The sequence below is a fragment of the Lissotriton helveticus genome, unplaced genomic scaffold, assembly GCF_964261635.1.
Source record: "Lissotriton helveticus unplaced genomic scaffold, aLisHel1.1 SCAFFOLD_953, whole genome shotgun sequence".
Taxonomy (NCBI): domain Eukaryota; kingdom Metazoa; phylum Chordata; class Amphibia; order Caudata; family Salamandridae; genus Lissotriton; species Lissotriton helveticus.
In genome coordinates this window covers 109,715-134,528 of record NW_027611795.1, presented here as the reverse complement: position 1 = coordinate 134,528, position 24,814 = coordinate 109,715, and the positions used below count along the sequence as shown (strand labels likewise).

The window sequence follows — 24,814 nt, the reverse complement described above, 5'->3', positions numbered from 1 at the left end:
TGAAAATGATTTTAAACATTGGTCTGCACTTACTGCCAAAACTATTAGGTGGGCATTGTACCTCCAAATCAGCTGTAAAATGTCTGGGGTATGGATTGACAGTAAGTTCACATTTTAGGTACAAGCGAGGAAGCTAGCTGCCAGCTGCTTTGCTATTTAGCGCATGCATAAAAGTACAGTAGCAACTCTTTCTGTTGTCTGAGTTCCTGTCCTCTGATGAAGAGGCAGTGAGGCCTTGAAATGCCTAAGGACTTTGTCAAAATATTTACTTTGGATTGAACAGGCAAGGTGCCATGAATTTATGTCCTGCTGACAGCGAGTTTTCACATCAGGGCAACCTTTTCTTGGATTTACTTGCGGCAGCATGGCCTCAGGAAACTTGCCCCCGAGAAGCAGTTTTGCGGGACCAACGACGGAGGAAGGTATTTCACGTCGATATAAAGGCATAGCCGGACTTCTATGCTAATTACCAGGTTGATCGGCCTGGCGGCCCACTGGGGTATCTTAATGGATTTTTAATAACTGCAGCATAACAGAAATCCACTGAGGTAATACCACGCCGGTTATCAAAACTACATGTACCAGCATGCCAAGTGAGAAAAACACACCTGTGAAATATTTAGCGCATGCGTAAAAGTACTGGAACAGCACTTTCTGTTGTCTGAGTTCCTGTCCTATGATGAAGAGGCAGTGAGGCCTTGAAACACGTAAGGACTTTGTCAATGAATTTACTTTGGTCTGAGCAGGCAAGGTGTCATGAATTTATGTCCTGCTGATGGCGAGTTTTCAGATCAGGGCAACCTTTTCTTACATATATATTACCTACTGGCGGTCGCCAGTAGGTAGTTATAGTTAGGACCTAGTTTCCATAGGAAATCCACAACATTCTATTTGGAATAACTTTGGAGCCGGTGGACGAATCTTCATGAATGTCTCCAAGAAAATGGCCTGCTCGGTTCCGCTTCTTCCCTGAAAGTCTGGGGCTGATTCGTCAAGTGGGGGCTGAGAAAAAAGGGGGTCCCAAAACGTGTTTTCCCCATGCAATTTTCCATAAGGACCTTTAGCAAGGGCTACAGCCCGAACGGCTGAATGGAATTACACGAAATTTGGCAGAGAGGTAGAGTTTGGTTCGCAGATTGTGATTTTTGTTAAATGGTGTAAATCCGTTCAGTAGTTTCTGAGAAAATTGCAAGTAAAATCATAGCGATATCTAGAGTCGGAGTTCAGTACGTGTACTGAAATCTGTTCAATTACGAGCGCGAGCTGCATGCTGATTGACTGTGAACGGTCTGTCAACACTCGAAACCAGGAAGTGTTGGCGGCCATCTTGTGCCTCATTAGAACCGAGTCACAAGAAAACAGTAAAACAAAGTTGAGGAATAAGGGAAGGGGGTAGGGTAGAGATATTCTGACCCTCTAGGCTTGCTTAGGGGGTCGTATATGGATGTTTAGGCTCTATTGTTATTTTTTTTTTTTTAAGAAAAATTGCGGCGTACACGTATGCAAATACCTACAATTACGAGCCGGAGGTGCATGCTGATTGGCTGTCAATACTCCAAACCAGGAAGTGTTGGCAGCCATGTTGTTTGTCGGAAGAGCAGAGTCACAAGAAAACAGTAAAACAAAGTTGAGAAATAAGGAAAGGGGGCAGGGTAGAAACATTCTGAGCCTATAGTTTTGGTCAGGGGGTGGTAGATGGATCTTTAGGCTCAATTTTTATTTAAAAAAAAAATGGCGGGGTACTTGTGCAGTACTTGTACTCGGTGGAAAAGGTGAAAAAAAAAGTAGAAGTCAGTTTTATTCATTAGGTCCCAGGTGGGGTAAATTGCAGGGGCAAATTTTATTCATTAGGTCCCGAGGGGGTAAATTACAGGGGCAATTTTTCTGCATAATGAGGGCTTGTAAGGTGCCCCGAGCACTGGGGAACGGCACTCCTCTGGTTTTATTTTGAAGTATGCGGGGGGGGTTACGGTCCTCCTCCCCGCAGTCTCGGGGAGCGGCACCCCTCGGGTCTTTTTAAAAAAAATATATGTTTTGAGCTCTCTCTCTCTCTCTCTCTCCCAGTAAACATCCCGGGGAACGCCACCTTTCTGGGGCAGTGATATGTAAAATAACCTTCCAGCTCCGGGTATCTGCATTGTCTGGAGTTTTTTATTAATGTTGGGAGGGTGGGCTTGATAATACGTCCTTGTTAATTCCCATAGAAGCCTATGTTCTGGTGCTAACATGGGGTTCTATGGGAAATAACAAGGCCGTATTATGAAGCTCATTATCGCCGTTTTATCAGCAGTTTCTTGCCAATGAAACTGCGATAATTTTAACACCGGTCCTTGATAATATGCACCTAAGTTTACTGGTCAAAAAAAAGAGCAATGGTCTATATTGTCAACCAAAGGCGATACATTATCGTCGCATTTATTGGCAGGAAACTGCCGATAAAGCGGAGATAATGGGCTTGATAATATGTACTTGTGAATAACCATAGCAGCCTAGGTTAGGATCAGAACCTGGGCTGCTATGGGAAGTTACAAAGGCCTATTATCCAGCACATTATCGCTGCTTTATCTGCAGTTTCCTATCGATAAAAGCGGCCATAATGTATCGCCTTTTGTATGTAAAGCTTTCCTTTTTTTTGGTGTAGCAGTTGTACTCTCTTCGCATGCTCAGCGTCGTTCAACAAGCAATACTTTCTTTACATCAGTTAGTAAATCTTTCGCTTTCTTTTCCCGGTTCATGTGATTCATCCGGTGCTGTACTTTTGTACAGTATTAATAGTCATATTTTTTATATATTTATTTGAAAGGTTGTGCCGAGGTGCCAAATGTTGATTACGTACTCCGTCCACCGTCTTGAATACCTTACTATAGTATTTCAACCTTATTTTTATTGTGGACCGTCATACCCCTCCCCCACAAAACAAAAGAAGTATGTTGTTTTTTTTAATTAACTTTTATTAAACAATAAATATAAACGAAACTCAATTAACTTTTATTAAACAATAAATATGAACAAAACTCAATTATAATCATATTAGAACTGGCTAAATAAGTTAAACAATGTTATAAAGAAATTGTGCAATGGATTCCAAAAGGTGTCCGATTGGTAATCTGCAAAAGAAAAAAGAAAATTAGAGTTTAGAATTATGTAGATGTGAGTAAATGAGCTGAAGCTTTACAAGCTGTGGTAACTCTACAGTATTACATGTGCAGTGTGACTCGTATATTCCTGTTCTGTTATAGTGCCGCGTTCAAGTGGTGTCTATATGGAAGTGCCTATTGCGTTACTGACGCCCGTTATGGCGACTTATTTCTAATGCATTCCTATGAAGGATTTGTAGATCTTGGCCTCTGTGCTTACCGTTGTATAAAGCTTGCGGCCAAACACTGCAGGCAGTTGGATGCACAACTTCAGGTGGGCTGATCTTCTACATGTCCAAGTAGACAGCAGTGTCTAAGTTTAAGAGAGATAGAGAAATGATGTTACAGAGAGTGAGAGAGAGAGAAAACATTAAAACTGTGTCGCAGATTCTGGAGTTGAGATTTTTTGTTGAACCAGAGGTAGATTTAGTAGCTCCTTACATCACTTTACCCAAGTTAAAAGTGACTCAAAAGTGGCGTAATAAGGTTGATGATCCGTTTGTCAGACTGTTGTAACCTATCTGTTGTCACTGCTCGGAGGTAATTATACATTTTACAGAGAAGCTGCTGTACACTACGCACTCTGGGCCATAATATCAAGCCTTTGGCGGCAAAAATTATTGTCACTTTATCGGCAGGAAAGTGTAGCTAAAGTGGCGATAATGGGTTTGATAATATGCTCTATGGAATTCCAATCGAAGCTCATGTCAGATGTCCTTCACATCTAACATGAGCTTCGATTGGAATTCCATAGAGCATATTATCAAACCTATTATGGCCACTTTAGCGGCAGTTTGCTGCTGATAAAGTGGCGATAATTTTGTCGCCAATGGTTGATAATATGGCCCTCTCTCGTTTCACAAATAAAGCTAACACTACAGTTTTATGAGTGCAGTGTACCTGGTACATTTTACTTGTTATAGTGCCACGTTCAAGTGGTGTCTATATGGAAGTGCCTACTGCGTTACTGACGCCCGTTATGCTGAATAATTTCTAATGCATTCCTAGGAAGGATTTGTAGATCTAGGCCTCTGTGCTTACCGTTGTGTAAACTTTGTGCCCAAACACATTAGGAAGTGGAGTTCACAACTTCACTTTAACAATTCTTCTACACGTCCAAGCAGACAGCAGTGTCTAAGTTTAAGAGAGAAAGAGAAATTATGTGACAGAGAGTGAGAGAGAGAGAAAACAACATTAAAACTGTGTCGCAGAGTCTGGAGTTGAGATTTTTTGTTGAACCAGACGTAGATTTACTAGCTCCTTGCATCACTTTACCCATGTTAAAAGTGACTCAAAAGTGGCGTAATAAGGTTGATGATCTGTTTGTCAGACTGTTGTAACCTATCTGTTGTCACTGCTCGGAGGTAATTATACATTTTACAGAGAAGCTGCTGTACACTACGCACTCTGGGCCATAATATCAAGCCTTTGGCGCCAAAAATGATTGCCACTTTATCGGTAGGAAAGTGTCGCTAAAGTGGCGATAATGGGTTTGATAATATGCTCTATGGAATTCCAATCGAAGGTGATGTCAGATCGCCTTCACATCTAACATGAGCTTCGATTGGAATTCCATAGAGCTTATTATCAAACCTATTATGTCCACTTTAGCGGCAGTTTTCTGCTGATAAAGTGGCAATAATTTTGTCGCCAAGGGTTGATAATACGGCCCTCTCTCGTTTCACAAATAAAGCTAACACTACAGTTTTACGAGTGCAGTGTACCTGGTACATTTTACTTGTTGTAGTGCCGGTTCAAGTGGTGTCTATATGGAAGTGCCTACTGCGTTAATGACGCCCATTATGCCGAATTATTTCTAATGCATTCCTATGAAGGATTTGTAGATCTAGGCCTCTGTGCTTACCGTTGTGTAAACTTTGCGCCCAAACACATTAGGAAGTGGAGTTCACAACTTCACTTTAACAATTCTTCTACACGTCCAAGCAAACAGCAGTGTCTAAGTTTAAGAGAGAAAGAGAAATTATATGACAGAGAGTGAGAGAGAGAGAAAACAACAATAAAACTGTGTCGCAGAGTCTGGAGTTGAGATTTTTTGTTGAACCAGACGTAGATTTACTAGCTCCTTGCATCACTTCATCCATGTTAAAAGTGACTCAAAAGTGGCGTAATAAGGTTGATGATCTGTTTGTCAGACTGTTGTAACCTATCTGTTGTCACTGCTCGGAGGTAATTATACATTTCACAGAGAAGCTGCTGTACACTACGCACTCTGGGCCATAATATCAAGCTTGGACGACAAATATGATTGCCACCTTATCGGCAGGAATGTGTCGCTAAAGTGGGGATAATGGGTTTGATAATATGCTCTATGGAATTCCAATCGAAGCTCATGTCAGATGTCCTTCACATCTAACATGAGCTTCGATTGGAAATCCATAGAGTATATTATCAAACCCATTATCGCCACTTTCCTGGCGATAGCGTGGCGATAATTCTGTTGCCAAGGTTTGATAATATGGCCCTCTCTCCTTTCATAAATAAAAGTTACACTACAGTTTTACGAATGCAGTATACCTGGTACATTTTACTTGTTATAGTGCCGCGTTCAAGTGGTGTCTATATGGAAGTACCTACTGCGTTACTGACGCCCGTTATGGCGACTTATTTCTAATGCATTGCTATGAAGGCTTTGTAGATCTAGGCTGCTGTGCTTACCTTGTATAAAGAGTGCGGCCACCGGAGTTCACCATTCGACTTGAACTCTGCCTCTATACGTCTAAGTATATTCAATAAGTTGCAGAGAATTCCATTGCTGTTGCTCGATAGGCCGTGGTTGCTTCTGGAGGATGTTTGCTGAAGGAAACAAAAGGACGTTTTGATTAGTCATCGTAAACTGAGTTGCGTAACTACTATCAAAAGTGAATTTTAATGTGGGGTCTTAATATTCCGTAGTTAAGACTGTTGCAACTCCAGCAAACAAAGGAAGTTGAATAAGTTAATTAAGGCCTGGGAAGGCCTCGTGACGCAGAAAAAAAAATACTATCATGGACGCACAATTAATAATAATAAAGGCCTAATCACGTGGCGTAGTACAGAAATATGTGTTTATTTAGCAAGGACCCCCTGAGTAAATGTATCTTATAATTCCTAGGTCAGGGAAAACAGTACAATTGAAAAATAACAACCTAGGCAACTAATATTTAAAATACCTTAATGGTAAGAAATGATGAATAGTTGGCTACAGCTGACTAAAAGACATGTTTTTTTATTTAGTAATTAAAACAGTTGACAATTCATTTACATAAAACAAAATTAGAGTTAAAAATTCACAATGTACACTATCATAAACACCATAACACAGAAGTTAACAAACAGATTAAAAGGATTCTTTATCTATAGTAGATAAGTGGCAGAAAAAGTTAAGGTATTTTAAATATTAGTTGCCTAGGTTGTTATTTTTCAATTGTAGTACAGAAATACGACACAGAAATGTATGCACGCACAATTTTTAAGATTAGAGGTGTATAGGACCTCGTGACTTATAAAGAAATATTTCAATTATGTAAGTACAATTTAAAACCATTGAGGGGTAGGAAAGCCATATGAAGGATAAAAAAAATAGTATTATGCATATACAATTTACAGTGGAGGCTGATGTTGTGATGTCTTCTCTTACCTTTGCTTCTGTCGTCTTTTGTCGTGTCTTCAAAGGCTGCGGTTTTGCTGAGTCTGGGTGTTTTCGACAGTCTGTCTGTCATCACATCAGAGGCAGGCAAAAGAGAGCATGCTCACGTCAGTGCCCGCATTATAAGGGAACCACTGAGGCTGACCAAACCAAGCACAGGGCCGTCATTGGTAGAGTTTTCACGGTCCATAAGAATGATGGCCCTTGGGGACATCACATTGGCTAATGTATTGGTTTCCAGGCTAAATGATAGCAAGCATGCTTGATGGTGGCATGTGGGTAGTGTGGGCGGGCGTGCACTGCGCATGTGCAAGTATGAGTGTGTGCACCAACAATTAACAACAGAGAGAGATGGGGGCGGTGTCATAATGTACGCAGAGGCATGCCCAGAATTGGATCTGCAATGAGTCAGCACTTCTAATCATTCTCCTTAGCGCGCCCTGAGCTCTGATTTGTCACTGAGAGGGTGATCGCACCACAGTTTGTACTGCTTATCATACTCAGCGTGTACCCGCGCATACGGTACGAATATCCTTTGACATTACGCGTCGCATTAAAGCTTCGGTGTGACGTCATGTACGGCGTTCTGTACGCGAAAGGGGGCAATGTTTCTACTTGGTTTAAAACATGTATGTATTTAATGTAGATACTAAGGGCAGACATTTGGGATAACTATGATTTTTTTTAAATACTTTTAATAATCCTATATTAGTTTTAAAAAGAATTTTGCAAATCGCGGTAGAAGATCATGCGTACTCGTATTGAAAGAGCTGCGCAAGCGCATCATAAGCATACGCGAAGCCATGTGACTTTAAAAGTAGAGATTTGATTGGTTCGTAACTTTTCCTATTGCGAGTGTTGAAAGTTCCGTCCCATTATAATTATTCGACTTTGACTTTCTAAGAAGAAGCATTTGTTCTGAGAATATTCTCAAATAGAAGGAAGATAACCATAATAAGAGCAATGGAGTCATCTTCCAGCAGTTCTTCAGAGGGAGATTTCATTCCTGACGACGCTCCAAAGAAGAGGAAAGAAGCTCTAATTTGGAAGTTTTTCACTTTTCCAGAAGGTCAAAAAAAGGTTAATGCTGCAAAAGTAGCCTGTAAAATTTGCCAAACAACTCTTTCAAGGGGTGATCCATGTAAAGAATACTCCTTTGGCACAGCAAATATGGTGCGACACGTGAAGAACTTGTACCCCAAGAACTTTGCTCGAGCTGAAAGACGTAGGTTGCACGAGAACCCACCTGCTGCTACACCAAGCACTTCAACTGCTGCAGCATTTTCAGCAAGCAGTCCACACCCACATATTGATTCTGACTTTGCTAAAGTTAAATTTCTTTGCATTTATTGCGATAAACTTTTGTGCTATGGGGAACAGTCTATCGACCTGATAAAACGCAGGATACAGGATCATTGCTGTCCTCAACATTAGTTGTTCTTTTTTTTTTTCTTTTGTTCCGCTTGGAATTTGTTGAGAAAACACAAAAAAAAAAAAACCCAGTTCTTTTTAGAACTAGCTTCACTGGTCAAAAAAAAGAACTATATTTCTATGTTAGTGTGTAAAAGTTTGTCAGAATGAATGTGTAGTTCATAAATGAATGAATGAATATGTTACTAGTGTATGGAGAATGTGAAAGTGCAGAGCTATAAGGAAGTGCTACAGCATAAATCTATAAGGTGTTCACCTATAGTATGCTGTAGTATGTGCGTAGCACTTGAATGTAACATATGTACATAAATATGTTAGAAGTCTGTGCTTCAATTTGCGCTGCTGGTGAAACTGCCTGGGTGAATTTGTATGTGTTAGGGGCGGATTTACAATCCCCTTGTGCTTCTTGTACACAGCCGTTGCGTCACTTTTGTGACACAGCGGTGGTGCAAAAGATGTGCCATGCTGTGTGCTATTAACAATGTGACGCATCTAGAGGGTGCATTACATTGTAAAGCCCTGCGCCAGAAGGGGCTTTCCTGTGCAGAAGGGGGTGCAGCAACACCTCCTAAAAGTGACTGAGTGAAATATATAATATTTAATTCAGTCACTTTTGAGCTTATGCTGCGTCAAAACTTTGCACATGCTTGAAGCAGGTGTGAGGATTGATACAGCTTTGTGAGCATAGGGCCCCAGAGCATTGCTGGAGTTGTGTTATACTTGCAACCAAAGTCAAGTAATAATTAATCCAAAAATTACTTTGCAATTTAGTTTTGTTATTATTTTATAATAAGAATATGAAGTATAATCTAAAAAATTAAATACATATAAATATTTATATTAAAAATATAAGAAATTAGTGTAAAAAGAAAGACATAATAATTAATACATTTATAACTTATCATTTACAAAACCTTTGAAATTCACTGAAAAAAACATAGGTTTCACACATGTTATAGTTAGGAATTAGCATTTAAAAAACCTTGCAAATTCATTGAAAAAACCATAGGTTTCACACACGTTTAGTTAGGAATTAGAATTTAAAAAAACATGCAAATTCATTGAAAAACCCTAGTTTTCACACGTTGTAGTTACCTGAACATTTCTCTCATACAAAACCTTTGAAATTCCTCCGTTATAGTTAGCTCAGCTAGCTATAACTTGCGCGCCCGCAATGCACTGCTGATGACGTTACATATAACATCACTCATGACATGGTCAGTGACATCACTCATGACATCACTGAGAAATGTTCATGGTTCATGGTTTTTTCAATGAATATATATATATATATATATATTTATATATATATATTTATATGTATACACACAAAGTTCAACGATCCTGGCCCATCTTCTTTGCTCATGGGGTTCCTTCCAGGTACAAACCACAGAAAGGGCCTTCAAATTACTCAAAGTTGCTTGCAAAGTTCATTTATTAATTCATCTTAATGACACCTCAAAATACAAACAGACCAGTGTCCTCCATAATGCGTTTCGATCGCTTCAGAGCGATCTTGATCACATGACACGCTACTGACGAATAGGAACTTATATACAGTGAAAAACCAATTGGTTTTAAAGGGAAGACAGATAGGGAAATTTGAAAGACTATAGAAATCAGACTATACCTATTACAGTTTGGAAAAAATATCCAGGAAGTAGACAATCTTATATAGATATAACATTGTAGATACGCGGTGGTACAAATCATGAAATGGCTTAAAAACTCGTATACGCAATATAAGGAGAAGAAAATAGGTAAAGAAAGCACAATCTGCATTCAATAAAATAGCATAATGCCATCGCATACATTAAATAGGGTCTTCAATCAGACAATATAATAAAATGCTAGTGCCTCTAATCATGTATACATAGACAACCATACATGATATCCAAATACTTTGCAACCTATTGTTCCTATTCAAGGCAAGGGCCTGACTGAAATGCCTATTGATTGAGCCTCATGAGTATACCAACGCAGTATTGTAAAGTTAACATACCCAACTAATGAGATAGTCTGTAAAGTGCAGTGCATATGGGAACATTAGTAAATCATCAAATGTAAAAATCCTAAAGCCCAATAAATATGAAAATATATACAAGTTCATGGGGCTGCCCAGAGGTGCTGGAAACTGGCTTAAATGCCCTAGTTGCCATGAAAAAGTGCTAGTGCATGTCTTTATAAAGTGCAAATGTTGAAATGAAAATCAGTTATTCCTAATACATCCTAATCTATTGCTGTATGATGGTAACATTTGAAACCCATAGTAAGACAAAAATACTGCAAATGGTGAAATAAAAGGTTTTAAAGGGGCCAACAGGAAAAGAAGAAACTGTGAATCTGACCATGACACCACAGCTCTATGAAAAAGGCTACCAGATATGAGATGGTGATTTTTAAAGAAAATTGTGTAGATCTTTACTTGTATTTAATCAATTGGGCATTTTTGTGTCGAGGGTCAAAATAAAATGTGATTCTAACTTTTGCAGATTCCTTTCTCTATTCCCTCCTCATCGAGATACGGGAAATGTCTCTAATACCGAATATTTTAGTTCATTTATATTGTTGTGGTGCACCAGTTTAAAGTGGTGGGCTACCGAATAGTTGGGATCAGAGTTGATAATGGCACGCGGGTGTTGCAAGATTCTGTTGTAGACCAGGAGTTTTGTACTGCTCACATATTTGAGCTCACAGGAGAATTCCAACATGTAAACGGCATACTCAGTGCAGCATGTGAGGTGATCTTTTATAGAAACAGGTACGGTGCTAAAAGTAGTTTTATACTCAGTTTAATTTGCACCAAAATTGCATGCCCGGCAAGACTTGCATTTAAAAAAGCCAGATTTGGAAAGCCAAGTAGTTTTACGGGTGACCTCAGGGCTAGATCTAACAATGGCATCCCTCATAGAGGGTGCTCGCCTGAATGTAATGGATGGTCTTGACGGCAACATCGTTTTTAAAGTCATATCAATGGGCCACTGGGCATAGATAATGTTACAAATCTGTTTTACTTGTTTGCTATAGGTGGTTATTTGCCTTATCTCTTGGATGTCACACTTATTGTCATTACCTTCTGACTGCGGTGTACATGCTACACTTCTTTCCTCTTTAGTTCTCAAACTCCACTCCCGAGATTGAGTGTTCGATTTGTCGAGTGCTATCTGTAGATCAGATTGTTTATAGCCATGTACCAGAAAAACGATTAAACGCCTCTTGTTGGCATTGATGTTAATCCTCACTGCGACTGCAAATCTGGCAAATTCGCAAACATTCGCCATAGGGTATGCTCCGTATTAAGTGGCGAGGGTGTGAGCTAGTGGTGTGCAGAGTGGAATTCCTGGCTGTATTGTTACTATGTAGTTTAGTGTGTAATGTGTCTGCCTCAATAAACACTTCAACATCCAAAAACTCCACCCTGACATTGCTAATCTCAGCAGTGAAGCTGAGTTTAAGCTAATTCTTATTGATCTCAGACACAAACTGTTGGGCTGCATCCCTTGTGCCTTGCAATACAATGAAGACATCATCAATGTATCTCCAATAATGTCGTGTGTAAGACTCACAAGCAGATTTGGGTTGCGACCTGAGGACGTGCTCCTCCCACCAGCCAACATGTAAACATGCATAGCTGGGGAAGAAGCTAGCCCCCATCGCCACCCCTCTCAACTGCTGGTAGACATCTTTGTTAAACATGAAAAAGTTGTTCTTTATTATGTATATCCTACTGGCGGTAGGTAGTTGTAGTTAGGATGTAATTTCCATAGGAAGAGTGTTTTTTCTGTTGCTGATAACTTTGGTGTAGTTTGACTAATCCTTGTGAAATGTTCAAAACTAGTTTGCCATTCACTTCAGCTGCTGTCTTCAAATTTCTGGGGTGATCCGTGAAGCAGGGGCAGGGAAATGGGGGGGTCCCAAAATGCATTTTCCTCATGTTAATTTGAATAGGAATTTTACACACGGCTACAGCCTGAACTGCTGAACGGAATTACACCAAATGTGGCGGAAAGGTAGTTGTTGGTCCAGAAAGTGACCTTTTTGTAAATTGGTGTAAATCCGTTCAGTGGTTGCGGAGTAATTTAAATACATTTCTAAGGGTATATCTAGGGACAGGTAAGTTGGGGGACCTGAGCTGAGACTGTCTTCGACCTCCATTTTGGGAAGATGACAGTGCTTGACATCACAGTCTCCATCCAAGGTTGCTGGCTCCCTCTTCCTGGACCCACACCACAAGGTACTTTGTTTTGGAGAACATCATGACAGGTCCTGAGTGGCTTGGTTGTGCCTTATGGGCACCTACGGCAAGCTATCTTTAGCTACAGCAACTGGCACAACCACTTGAGGGCAAAACATTTCTCCAGACTTCGAAGCACACCAGCTTCTGGAGTCACAACTTTTTGTCTACAGGGGGGTATAGCAATACTGCACTTGTGCAGTTGCCGATGGGTGCCTGGAGGTCTAATCAAGATGAATGAAACTAAGTAACTGTATTATCCGTTTTAGGTGGTTCTGACAATCAATGTGGCACCAGCAGGGGCAACATGTATCATTGGCTGGTGTAGTTGAGAGACTGAAGGGCTGGGTCACGAGCCATAGTCAAAGACTTGTGACTGCTTGACCATTGCAACAGTTGGGGGTATGCAATATTGGGGAATGTTGTGTTGGGTGAATCGCTCTGATTAAGGTGTGTATGTTCATGCCGTTCTGCTGCTAATGTGAAAGTTTGACCATTGTATATAACTGTAAAGTGTCTATACAATGTGTATTTCATTTTGATTTAAATGTGTGTCAGTGTGTATAATAAAAAAGACCAGTGTTTTATACATATGGTGTGGAGTCTTTTTGTGGCATACGCAGTGTGTTGTGAGGGTGGTGGTGTGCCAATACTTCACACTTCATCCCCAAGGATAATCCTGACTGCTCAGTGCCAAGCTGGTCAAGGTTGAACACAGGTTATTGGACATATGCATCATACTCATCCTATCTGGGAAGGTGGCTTCTGGCTGGCTTTGATGGATCCCAGCCAGCCAGAAACCACTGAGTCTAAAACATGGTCAGTGGTGACAATGATGACATCGTAAATGACATTACTGATGACATTTCAGATGATATCATTGAAAAAAAACATTCCCACTCTCACTCATACCCCATATAACCTCTCATACACCTACTTCCACACAACTACTCACATACCAATTTACAGACCCATACAAGTACTCACACTAGCACTCACTGGTCCATAGAGCCAATCACACATCCATTCACTTATACAGCCACTCACACAACCACTAACTCATCCATATAGCCACTCATGCACCCACTGACTCACCAATACAGCCTCTCACACATTAAGTCATACAAACATACAGACACACACCCACTCGCACACCGATGCAGCCACTCGGACTGAGTCAGTCACCCACACAGCTACTCACACACACCCACTCACACATACAGACAATCACACAATCACTCACTCACCCATCCCCTTACTCACACACACTCACTCATACAGATATTATGATATGTAGTCACTCACCTATGCAGTTCCTGACACAATACACACTCACCCATATAGCCACTGTCACATTCACTCACTCACCCACTCACTAGCATATACATGACTTATACACCCACTCACTCACCCATACAGCCACTCACATACCCCATTAATCACCGATACACTCTCACATACCCACTCACCCACCTATACACCACTGACACACCCACTCTCTCACCCACATAAAGTCACTCACTCACCCATATTGCCACTCACACACCCACTCACACACCATTACAGCCACTCACACAGCCATTCACTCACCTATACAACCACTGACACACCATAGAGCCACTTAGACACCTTCTCACTCAAGGATAGATACAGTGACACAGCCACTTACATAATATGTGTTAGACATACTACCAGTCATTAGTAGTACACCAAGTATACTAATCAGTCTTTTGTGGTATCTTAGTCTATATCTTTAACACTCAGAAACATTTAGAAAACACACACAATCACTGGATGATGCCATCAGTGATGTCATTTGAGATGTCATCAGTGATGTCACTGACCATGTCATGAGTGATGTAAGTGTGAGGTCCTAAGCAGTGCATTGTGGGGGCGTACATTTTAGTTACCTCAGGTAACTATAACTGCTGAATTTCTATGATTTTGTACGAATGAAATTTGAGCCTATCTACAACGTCCTTGTAAGCTTGTTTTTTTCAGTAAATATAGATATATTTAGTTGAATATATAGGTGTGTGTGTGGATATGTATGCACACACACATATATGCTTACCATAACAGACTTATGATACATGGTAATGGTATTTGTGGTAAAAAAAAATGCATGTGCGGTAAATGCATGCATGGTCAAAGCTGCATGGTAAAACACTGCTTGGTAATTGCGGACTCTTTCACATAGTATGCGGCATGGTGTGGCAGGAGTGCATATAAGGTTCTCCAGGCATCTCTATATTGTTCTAATATAAAACATTTTAATATATTATAAGATGGCAGGTAGAAATGTGGGATGCTCAAGGCCTCTCTGCATTTGCTCTGATGCAAAGCAAATTGAATATGGTATAGGACAGCAGGTGGAAATATGAAATGTAACAGGAATCACCATATGGGCACAAGTGCAAAACTTGTTGAATATGCTACATGTCAATAAGCGCATATGAAATGCTCTGAGCATCTCTATATGAGCACCAGTCCAAAGCAGGCATGGCCCCTACTACTAGTCGGTCTGTAAATGTTGATATGTGGGATATTTACTGTTACCACACATATCAGAATTATATGTGTTGCACTACGAATTGTATCCTCCAATAAATTCCAACAGATCAAGCAAACCTGCAAATATTTATCCAGGAAGAAAAAGTGTGGCAAATACCAGGACATGTAAATTTTGATGAGGTATGCACCTCAATCTTCATGTTATGCCCCATTTTGAAGGATAAACTCAAAATAGGCGATGCTTATAACTTTTAATAACTAACATGCCCCACAGCATGACAATATATGAGGTGTGGACCACTCTTTTTCAGGTCCATGACACAGTAGAACAGCATAGGAGGGCTTGGGACATTTCATGTGTTGCTCCAGTGCAAGTTTATATAAATGTGTTCCACATGGTTTGTGGCAATAAAACATTAACAATAATCATCAGAAACCACACAGGAAGTGTATAATTTTACACACATTAGGACTCAATACAGCTGTTTTTGTGTATTGCAGCGTGTAGCCAATGGTTCACCAGGGAATACCATCTCAAGAAACAGTCCGAGGTTTAACGAAAGCCAGAATCTGCAAATTCCATCGTATGATAAGTAAGATTTTTTGTTGTTGTGTTTATTACTTTTTCAGAGTATTTTCCCATCAGACTCTGCTACTGTCTTCCTTCAATCAAAATAGATTAATTAGATCTAAATAAGACAAAACAAATTCGGTATTTTTATTACTCATCTCTAACGCATGCTCCTCATGATTGGTTTTTGTATACTTCATCAATTGCATCAATTAAAGGAGGGCAGTAATGGGACATCGATTAAAAAGGCAGATGCCCTGATCACATCCTTCTGCTTTCCCTACACATTTCAAATATAGGTACTGGGAATGGGGGCAGTGAGCTCAATAGACATGAGATAGTTAAGTGGTAGGGTCTTGAAGCATTAGGACTACCATGGAGCTTTTTTTGTGGTGATAGGGAAAAAGCATCACCCCAATGGTTAAATGTGCAAATCTTCTCCTGCCGGTAAGTTGGATGTGTTTCGCCCTCCAAGCATGAGCACAAACAGACCACCAAGAGCAGAATGTGCCCTTAGTTCCTCGATACTTGCATTTACATAACTGATACATGGTTGACTAAATTGGCCTTACTTGCTCTGATGTGTTTTCCAATATTAACTCCTACTTTTTGCACAATTCAGTAGGTCGAAAAAGATCTTTGTTGAGTGGTCCCTATCTACAACATGTAATGATGACTAATTGCATTTGCATGAATAATGAGACAAGTTGCATCTCCTCGTAGCCCAATACCCTTTCTCATGATGGCTTCATTTTGACCGCTTTCCATTTGCCTGAAGTAATTGTTTGCAAAGTAACAATTGACAGTCACATGAAGGGATGTATCTAATGAACAACTCACAGCACTGTTTACATGAACTGTAAGGTATGCAATACAGGGTTATCATTTGTGCCTTTCATTAGATTGCTAGCAGAGAATAGAAGATGTACTAATCATTAAAGTAGTCACTCAAGGACGCTCTTCAATTTTCATTTGCGTTCCCTCAGTCGTTCTCCACGCTCGTGCTACATGGATGAGGATTATGATTCTTTGGCAATGTGTGACCCTATGCAAAGGATGAACTATGAGGTGGACAGCCTGCCTGAGAGCTGCATAGACAGTGGCTTATCCACCCTGAGAGACTCAAATGAATATGACTCAGAAGCAGACTACAAGCCTCCAAGGAATTTTCCAAGAACGCAGTTTGCGCACGAGAGCTTTGGAGGTGATGCTTCTGACACAGATGTAAGTTCCATGACCTTAAAAAAGTTGTAATGTATGATTCAATGGTATCAATGACGTAATGCAAATATTACATTTGAGAAATGCATTAAAAAGAACGGAAAAATAAAAAAAAATCTATGCACGTCCCGCTCCAAGGTTGTTGGAAGGGTTTGTCTCCTTCGCATTTTGAAACACATAGTGCTTGCAAATTGCTGGCAATAGTAAAGCCTGTGTTTTGAATGTGTTCTGCCAATTCCATCACCCTTCAAATACCACAGGGATGCCTCCTTGCTGGGCTCCTGGAGGGTGGCAGTAGACTGCTCCTAGTAGATACTCTTTGGTGCTAAAGCACACACAAACATATACAGCACATATAAACTCACTGACTCACACTCAAACAGACATATACCCATAGATACTTTTATAATGCACTGTGTCTCATACACACACTCATAGTCCCTCTTTCTCTTTAACCCCTTCAGCGCTCATGAAGAGCTGAGCTCGTCATGAGTTGTGCCGCTCGCACGCTGTTGACGAGCTCAGCTCGTCATGTAACGCGGCTTTTTGAAAAAAGCCGCGTAGCACAAAAATAGCCGCCGCACGCATGCGGTTAACACACATACACATGCAAATATTCATCCATCAGGACCCCACCAACACTTCTCCAATTTAGGAAAGAGTTGAAGATTCACCTCTTTAAATAACACTACATTACACAGCATTAACTGTACACAACCAAACCATCTCTCCTATCACTCTTTGACTATATGCTTGGTTAAAAAAACTGAAAATTGCAAAAATAGCAGCAAGTGTGTTATGCAATTCAGTGAAGTTTGGTGCAACAATAGCATAGCGCACTTCAATTGTTCTGTTCAAAATGAGAAATACACCTATCAGTTTAATTAATGAGTATATTTAAGATAAATTGCGTCAGACCTTATCCTTGTTTCAAGGAGGTTCAGGTGGACTCATACTGTTAAAGCGAAAGGTAGCAAGTTTCTGATCCCATTCATTTGCAGCCAGATAAGTCCATTCAGGAGATAAGTACTTCTGACTGGGTACTCTTGCTCTTTTTGATCTCCATACAACTGTTCACTCATCATCACTGTCACTCTGGTCAGATTGCTCAGAACTTTCAGTAATGGTCTGTGGTACTCACACTCTTCCTTCTGTTAAGCAACGTTGCAGTATCTCACTTTTTCTGGGCAAACCGTCCCTGGCTACAACTCACTTTCTTGGTGCACAAGGCCTTTTGTTAGGTCAACACTTCTCATAGTCAGCTCTACTGGCTGAGACCCTTCAGTACCGACATCTCTAACCACTGGCACAACAGGGACAGGTACTTCTATATCAACATTTCAACACAAGGATATAGAACTCCGCAAGTATGTGCACGGTGTACCCAGTTCGGGAAACCTCCACACGTTACAGCAGTGTTAGTAATCAGGATCCCCTAGTATGGTCCTTCCCAACAGGGCTCCAAGCAGGATTTTTACACATGCTTCTTCACCGTGACCCAGTCAGTGGGACTGAGGTCATGGCACTGCTCCTGTTGAGTCGCAAGACAGCCTCTCCATCTTGGTGAGACACAAAACATACCACATCAGCAAAACCTTTACAATAGTCCAGAACAAGATCATCTGTTATGTTAACAAGAGCATTGGCAGGAACAGCTGGCTGTCTCAACACTCAGCCCATTATAACTTCATGAGGCGTAAATCCTGTCTGGTGTACTTTTCAAGCTCACCAACACAAGAGGCAATGAATCAGGCCACTTCAAAGACGTTAAAGCACACACCTTTGCCAATCTGGATTTCTAAGTGCCATTTATTTGTTCGACAAGCCCAGAAGCCTCTGGACAGTAACTGCAATGGAGCTTCTGTTCAACCTGCAAAGCTGCACATAACATTTTCAGGACCTCATTATTAAAATGAGTTTCTCAGTCTGACTCGAGAGAAGTCTGGAAGCCTAACCTCGGAATTAACTCCCTTAATAACAATTTAGCTACTGTCAAGCTGCCATTCCTTCATGTTGGATAAGCCTCCACCTATTTTGAGGAAATGCAAAAAATAACCAAAGCATATCTCAATCCATTGCAAAGGGGCATTTTAATAAAGTCAATTTGCATTCAGTTGAAATAACCTGCTGATTTCCCTACGTGGCTCATAGTAACAGGAGTTCTCTTTCTAACATTTTGTTGTTGACACACAATACATCTCTGGCAGAGATTTTCAGAAATTGATCTGAATCTGGGGTTAATCCACTCTTGCTGAAAGAGGTGCATCATTGCATCTCTTCCCACATGTGCAGGACCATGATAATGTCTAGCCACAGGTGGTAACAAAGTATCAGGTAATTCAGTCTGCCATCAGTGTAAATCCAAACATCATCCTCCCTTCTGGTGCAACCTACTCACATCCAACTTTGTTGTTCTGCTTCTGACACTCCTTCCTGTAATCTAGCTTCTTCCTAGGCGTCTTTTGTGGTTAACAGTAGGTTGCAATTTGTGATGTCTGATGTTTAATTTACTAGATCCCCATTACATGTATGGGCATTTATGGTGCAGTGTTTGGCCATCACATCAGCATATTTATTGCTAACGGTCACATAGTTAGTTCCTTGCCTGTGAGATACACACTTGACTACTGCAATTTGGGCAGGCAATTGTACGGACTGCAACATGTTCCTCACACTTTTTTCATTTCATATGGGCGATCCAGAGGAAGTCATGAACCCTCACTGTGACCACAATTGCCCAAAGTCATGTACAACTCCAAAGCCGTACTGACTGTCAGTAAAAATTGTAACTCTGAATTGTTCTGAAATGCTACAAGCCTGCATTAAGGCTATCAAATCTGATACTTGAGCTGAATATTTTCCTTGCAACCATGAAGCCTCCACAACACCTGCCACAGTGCAAACAGCATATGCAGCCTTCAGACTACCTTCATTGTCTCGCAAGCAAGGATAATCAACAAACAACATATGATCAGATACAATGGCTCAACCATTATCAGATAATAGCTTAGTTCATAATTCAGTCACATTCAGGCAATCTTCTTCAATTTCATCAGTCACAGTTTCATGTCCAGGCAGTGGCAACAGAGTGGAAGGGGTCAATATTGTGCATCTTTTGTGTGTAATATTCTCTGCACACAGAAGTATTTGTTCTTACTTAGTCAATCGACTATTGGTTAAATACTGTGACTGAATACGGGTCAACAGTATTTCCACTGAGTGAGGCACAAACACAGTCAGTGGATTTCCCATGACTATGCTTTCACACTGTTCAAGGCTCACACATGTAGATGCAGCTGCTTTCAAACATACAGGCAACGCTGCAGCCACAGGATCAAGAGTAGCTGAAAAATAAGTGACTGGCCTGCGATTGCTCCTGTGCATCTGTGTCAGTGCTGAAAAAGGCACAGCTTTCTCTCACTACAAAAGAACACGAAGCACTTGTTGTAATTAGGCATTCCCAGAGCCGGTGCCCTACAAATGCATTCTCGCACCTCAGTGGAGGCTGTCATACAACTGTCATCCCAGGGTACAGGATCAGACACGTCTTTGTGTGTCAAACTTTGGAGAGGTTTTGCTGTCAATGAGAAATTTGGAATCCATTGTTGACAGTAGCCAACTATTCCTAGAAACATGCAGACTACTTTCTGGGTAGTTGGTGGTCACATGTTCAAAAGCGCAGAAATTCTTTCTTGTGACACTTTCCTTGCTCCTTTTTAGGTAGAGCATTTGAGACATATTGTAATTTATTATGTTGGGTTAAAGCCATCACCTGCTTTTGATTTGTTTGTTTCAGTGTCCTTCAAAAATACTTACTTGCCACTGGTCAGTCCTGCTTCTTTGTCCCTCCTTTTTCTCTTCCATTCCTCCCATGCAGCAGAGACAAAGGGGCATATTTACGAGTTCTGGCGCATCTCTGCATATCAGCAGAGATGCGCCAGAACAAATACGTCACGCAAAACCACCCTTGCGTCACGGCAGATGCGCCGCATTTACAATGCGGCGCGCCGTGACGCAAGGGTAGGCAGATGCGTGACGCATCTCGTGACGTAAGGGCGGCGCATCGCTGGAGTCGCGTCGCAAGCGCGACGCAACTCCAGCAATGCTCAGGGCCGCCCAGTACATAACATGCTGCGTCAGTACTTACGCCTGCTTCAAGCAGGCGTAAGGAATTGACGTAGCAGCGTCGCGGAAGCGCCTGCGTGAAATCTTGTAGATTTCACGCAGGCACTTTTGCGAGGCGCACAGACGCCGGAACACCCACCCTGCGTGGGAACGCCCCCATTGTGGCACTGGGCTTTAATACATGACGCATCTCCCTAGATGCGTCACGTTGAAAATGCCTCGCAGGGATGCGCCACGTTTACACCGCTGTTGCGTCACGCAAGGCGGCGTAAACGTGGCGCAAGGGGCTTGTAAATCTGCCCCTAAGTACTGTCTCATCACACTACAGTTCTTTGTCTGTTCTCTGGGGGACAGATTTTTTTTTGTTTCACACTCTGTTTCTGTTTGCCTGTGTGTAGTTTCGGCACCATAGCTGATTACATTTAAATATAGTTTTCCTCCCCCCACCTCCTCCCAATTCCACAGTTGTATTGGGGGTACTACTTTTGCCATGCCTCCCTCTTTGTGGTTATATTTTTTAGGCTTTTACAAATTTTCGCCGTCAACCGTAATTTGGGCTTTTTTTTGTAGGATGTTAGTTTGGTTTTGGGCTTTCTTTTATGGAGGATTTGGCTTGTTTTTGTTTGGGTCTGCCTCAGGCTTATGATCATTCATGTTTGTGTGTTTCCCTTCCTAATACATTTTTACTGCTTCCTGACTTTCCGCCTGTAGATTGTGTGCACTTTCTTAATTAATTGGAGCTCTTTGTCTAACTCTTCACCCTCCGCCCCCACGTAGGCTTAGTGGGCCGGACTGTGGATGGCTCCGATGCGGATTCCAACAACAAGCATTAGCGGTATGTTAACAGGCAGTGATATCACTTCCTGACTTTCCGCTCGTGTTGCTGTTTAAACTACACAAAGTGTGTTTATTTATTTTTATATTATTTATCTACTTTTATATTATACAAAATGTGTTATTTATATACTTTTGAACGTAGCGCTGCTTTTATTTTAACAACACGGCGCCCGCTTCAGGGACTCTGCGCTTTACAATATTGTGTTCTTTCCTCACAAGTGCTGCAGGAAGGTGCATGGTTGCTTCATGTACATGTCCTTTTAGGGAATTGAGGCAGTTCATAAGCTTCAATTCTCCCCCACACCCCCGAGCAGTTCAGCAAATCTACCACCTCGCGATGAAGTCAGGTTGGGCAGGGCAATCTTCCGCAGTCTCCCCTGGCTTTAAAAAGTCGCCTAGGGCCTCACGGGCGTGATAACGGCTGCTGCAAGTAGGCTGTCTCATCCCATGTCCTGCCGCTGCCATGGCCCCTCCAGTCTCGTCAGCCTATCAGGAGGATCCCCTCTGGTGCTCTACCACTGGTTATAGCTGGCGAGGTGTGGGTTAATCTCACCAGGGTTCACCCGAGCCGCAGAAAGGTGCAGCGGGCCTCAAGGCCACATTCGCAGTCGCTGCCCACTTCTGTGTCCTGCCGCCGCGACCCTCTGTACTTGTTATGAGGGCCCCATGAGTTGCTCATTGCCGGTCGCCGCTGGCTGGCCTTCACCCGTATCCCTCTGCAGCCTGGAAATCTCTTGGTGCTACACACCTGACTGCTGCCATTCTAGAGCCTAGGAGCCAGCTAACTATATTCACACAGAGTTGCTGTCTGTAAATAAAGGTACGTGAGATAAGGTCTATGCTGGAGTAGTAGGGTATAATAAAGGATTTCGTTGTCCTTTATCAGATGCAAATTGATACTTATTAGAAATGAAACGTGGTTGACTTTGGCAATATTTTGCGCAGTTCCATTGTATTTAATTCCTGGATTGCTTTATATATTTCTTGTAAAGCGCAGGAATTCGATCTCCAAGGAGATATCTCCGCGCTGTGTTGTTCCGAAGATAGATAATGACAGCAAGTTTGTATGACATATCTTAGGATTACTAGACAGGAAACAAGTACGTCTTCAAGTATTTTCTGAAGGTAACAAGATTGGAATTTTGTCTTAGGAAGGGGGGTAAAGAATTCCATAAGGTAGGACCTCTAAATGCAAGGGCCCGGCCTCCTTGTCTTTCTCTTTTGATCCTAGGGATCTGTAGCAGAGCTTGATTTTCAGATCTTAAAGTTCTTCCAGGTTGATAGAGTTGGAAGATTTCAGTCAGATACCTAGGGCCAGTACCGTATAAGCACTTGTGAATGGTACAACATATCTTAAATTGTACTCTCTGGCGTATGGGGAGCCAGTGTAGCTTGTTCAGTAGGGGGTGTGAAGGGGATCTAGCAGGGACATTAAGGATCAATCTGGCAGCAGCACTCTGAACAACCTGTAATCTCTTCAGCTGTTCTATATTAGCGGATATAAGCAATCCGTTACAGTAGTCAAGCCTACTCATAACTAAGGTTTGTACTAGTGTTCTCCGATGATGGTCAGCTAAATAAGGGAAAACCCTTCTGAGTAGGCCAATGACTCTCATGCAGGTTCCCGTAACCTGTGTGGCATGATCTTTTAACACCAGGGATTGATCTAATTTAACACCCAGATTTTTCACACTTTCCTTGGGACAAGGAGCTGTACCTAATTCCGGCGGCCACCAATCAGGCGACCAAAAAAGAGGGGCATTTCCAAAGAGCATGACCTCCGTCTTGCCCACATTACACTGTAGGCAATTGGAGGTCATCCATCCAGCTATGGCTCTCATTCCAGCAGCAAAGGAATTCCTTACTGCAGAAGTCATGTTTTGGAATGGAAACAACAGCTGGGTGTCGTCTGCATAGGATATTGGTATAAACCCAAATTTCCTTGCGACCTTCGCCAGGGGGGCCACATACACATTAAATAATGTGGGGCTTAGGCATGAGCCCTGTGGAACCCCCTTGGTGAGCTCCCTTGAGGTGGAATAGTGGGAGCCCAGGCGAACATTTTGTGATCTGTTGGAAATGAAGCTTTTCAGCCAAGATAGAGCGGTTCCCTCCACACCTACTCCCTCTAGATGACTGATCAGGGTGTCATGAGACACCGTGTCGAAGGCAGCGGACAAATCTAATAGCACTATAATCATAGAGTCTCCTCTATCCTGTGCCATTCGGATGGTATTGGTCACGGAGAGGAGAGCTGATTCTGTGCTATGATTTGGTCTGAACCCAGATTGAGAAGGGTCCAGACCGTCCGCTGCCTCGATGAATTTAGACAAATAGGTGTTAACATGTCTCTCCGTCATCTTACTGATGTATGGTAGGAGGGAAATAGGACGTAGGTTATTAAGGTCAGACCATGGTAGTGCGGTGTTTTTACGAATGGGGTTAACTACCGCCATCTTCCAGTCATTAGAGATCCTTCCTTCCTTTAGGGAGATATTGATCAGAGTTCTAAGACTTGGAGCCAGAATGCTGGCCAAAGGTGCAATCATCATGGCTGGTAATAGGTCAATCGGTGATCCAGATTTAATTAAATTAAGAAGCAAGTCTACTTCAGTGGGACTGATCTCTGGAATCGAAGTTAGAGTGAGTCTACATGTTCCATTATTAGTGGACTCATCCCTGGGACTATCTATGATATCTCTGTTATTGTATGGTGTTTTGGTGATTTTGTCATAGATTAAGTCTATCTTTTTCTCAAAGAATATCGAGATCTCATCACATAAATTTTGGTTAAAATCATCTGGACTCTCACAAACTGTAGGTTTGACAAAGGATTGTAGCACTTTGAACAGTTCCCTAGTGGAATTTCCTGCCTCTGTGATTTGTGAGTCAAGTTTATGCCTCCGAGCTTTCTTTATATTTTTAAGGTAGTTGGAGTGAGCTTCTATATAAAGAGCTTTGCTCATAGGAGTGTGAGTTTTCCTCCATTTTTTCTCCAAGCTCCTGCATTTTTGTTTTTCGGCTCTTAGTTCCTCTGTATACCATATTTCAGTTTTGGACCTAATACATTGTTTATGTAATTCTAGTGGAGCAATTTG

At 41.6% G+C, this 24,814-nt stretch overlaps 1 protein-coding gene across 1 annotated transcript in view; it reads left to right on the top strand.

The window, feature by feature from the left end:
- The window catches only part of LOC144806682 (ras and EF-hand domain-containing protein-like), a gene marked incomplete at its 5' end in the record, with an annotated part of 200,041 nt that overhangs the window by 75,870 nt on the left and 99,357 nt on the right, over nt 1-24,814 (top strand). Inside the window, 2 exons of the mRNA XM_078672989.1 lie at nt 15,464-15,555; nt 16,520-16,757. Of these exons, the coding sequence (XP_078529115.1) occupies nt 15,464-15,555; nt 16,520-16,757 (330 nt within the window). The remainder of the gene's footprint in view (nt 1-15,463; nt 15,556-16,519; nt 16,758-24,814) is intronic.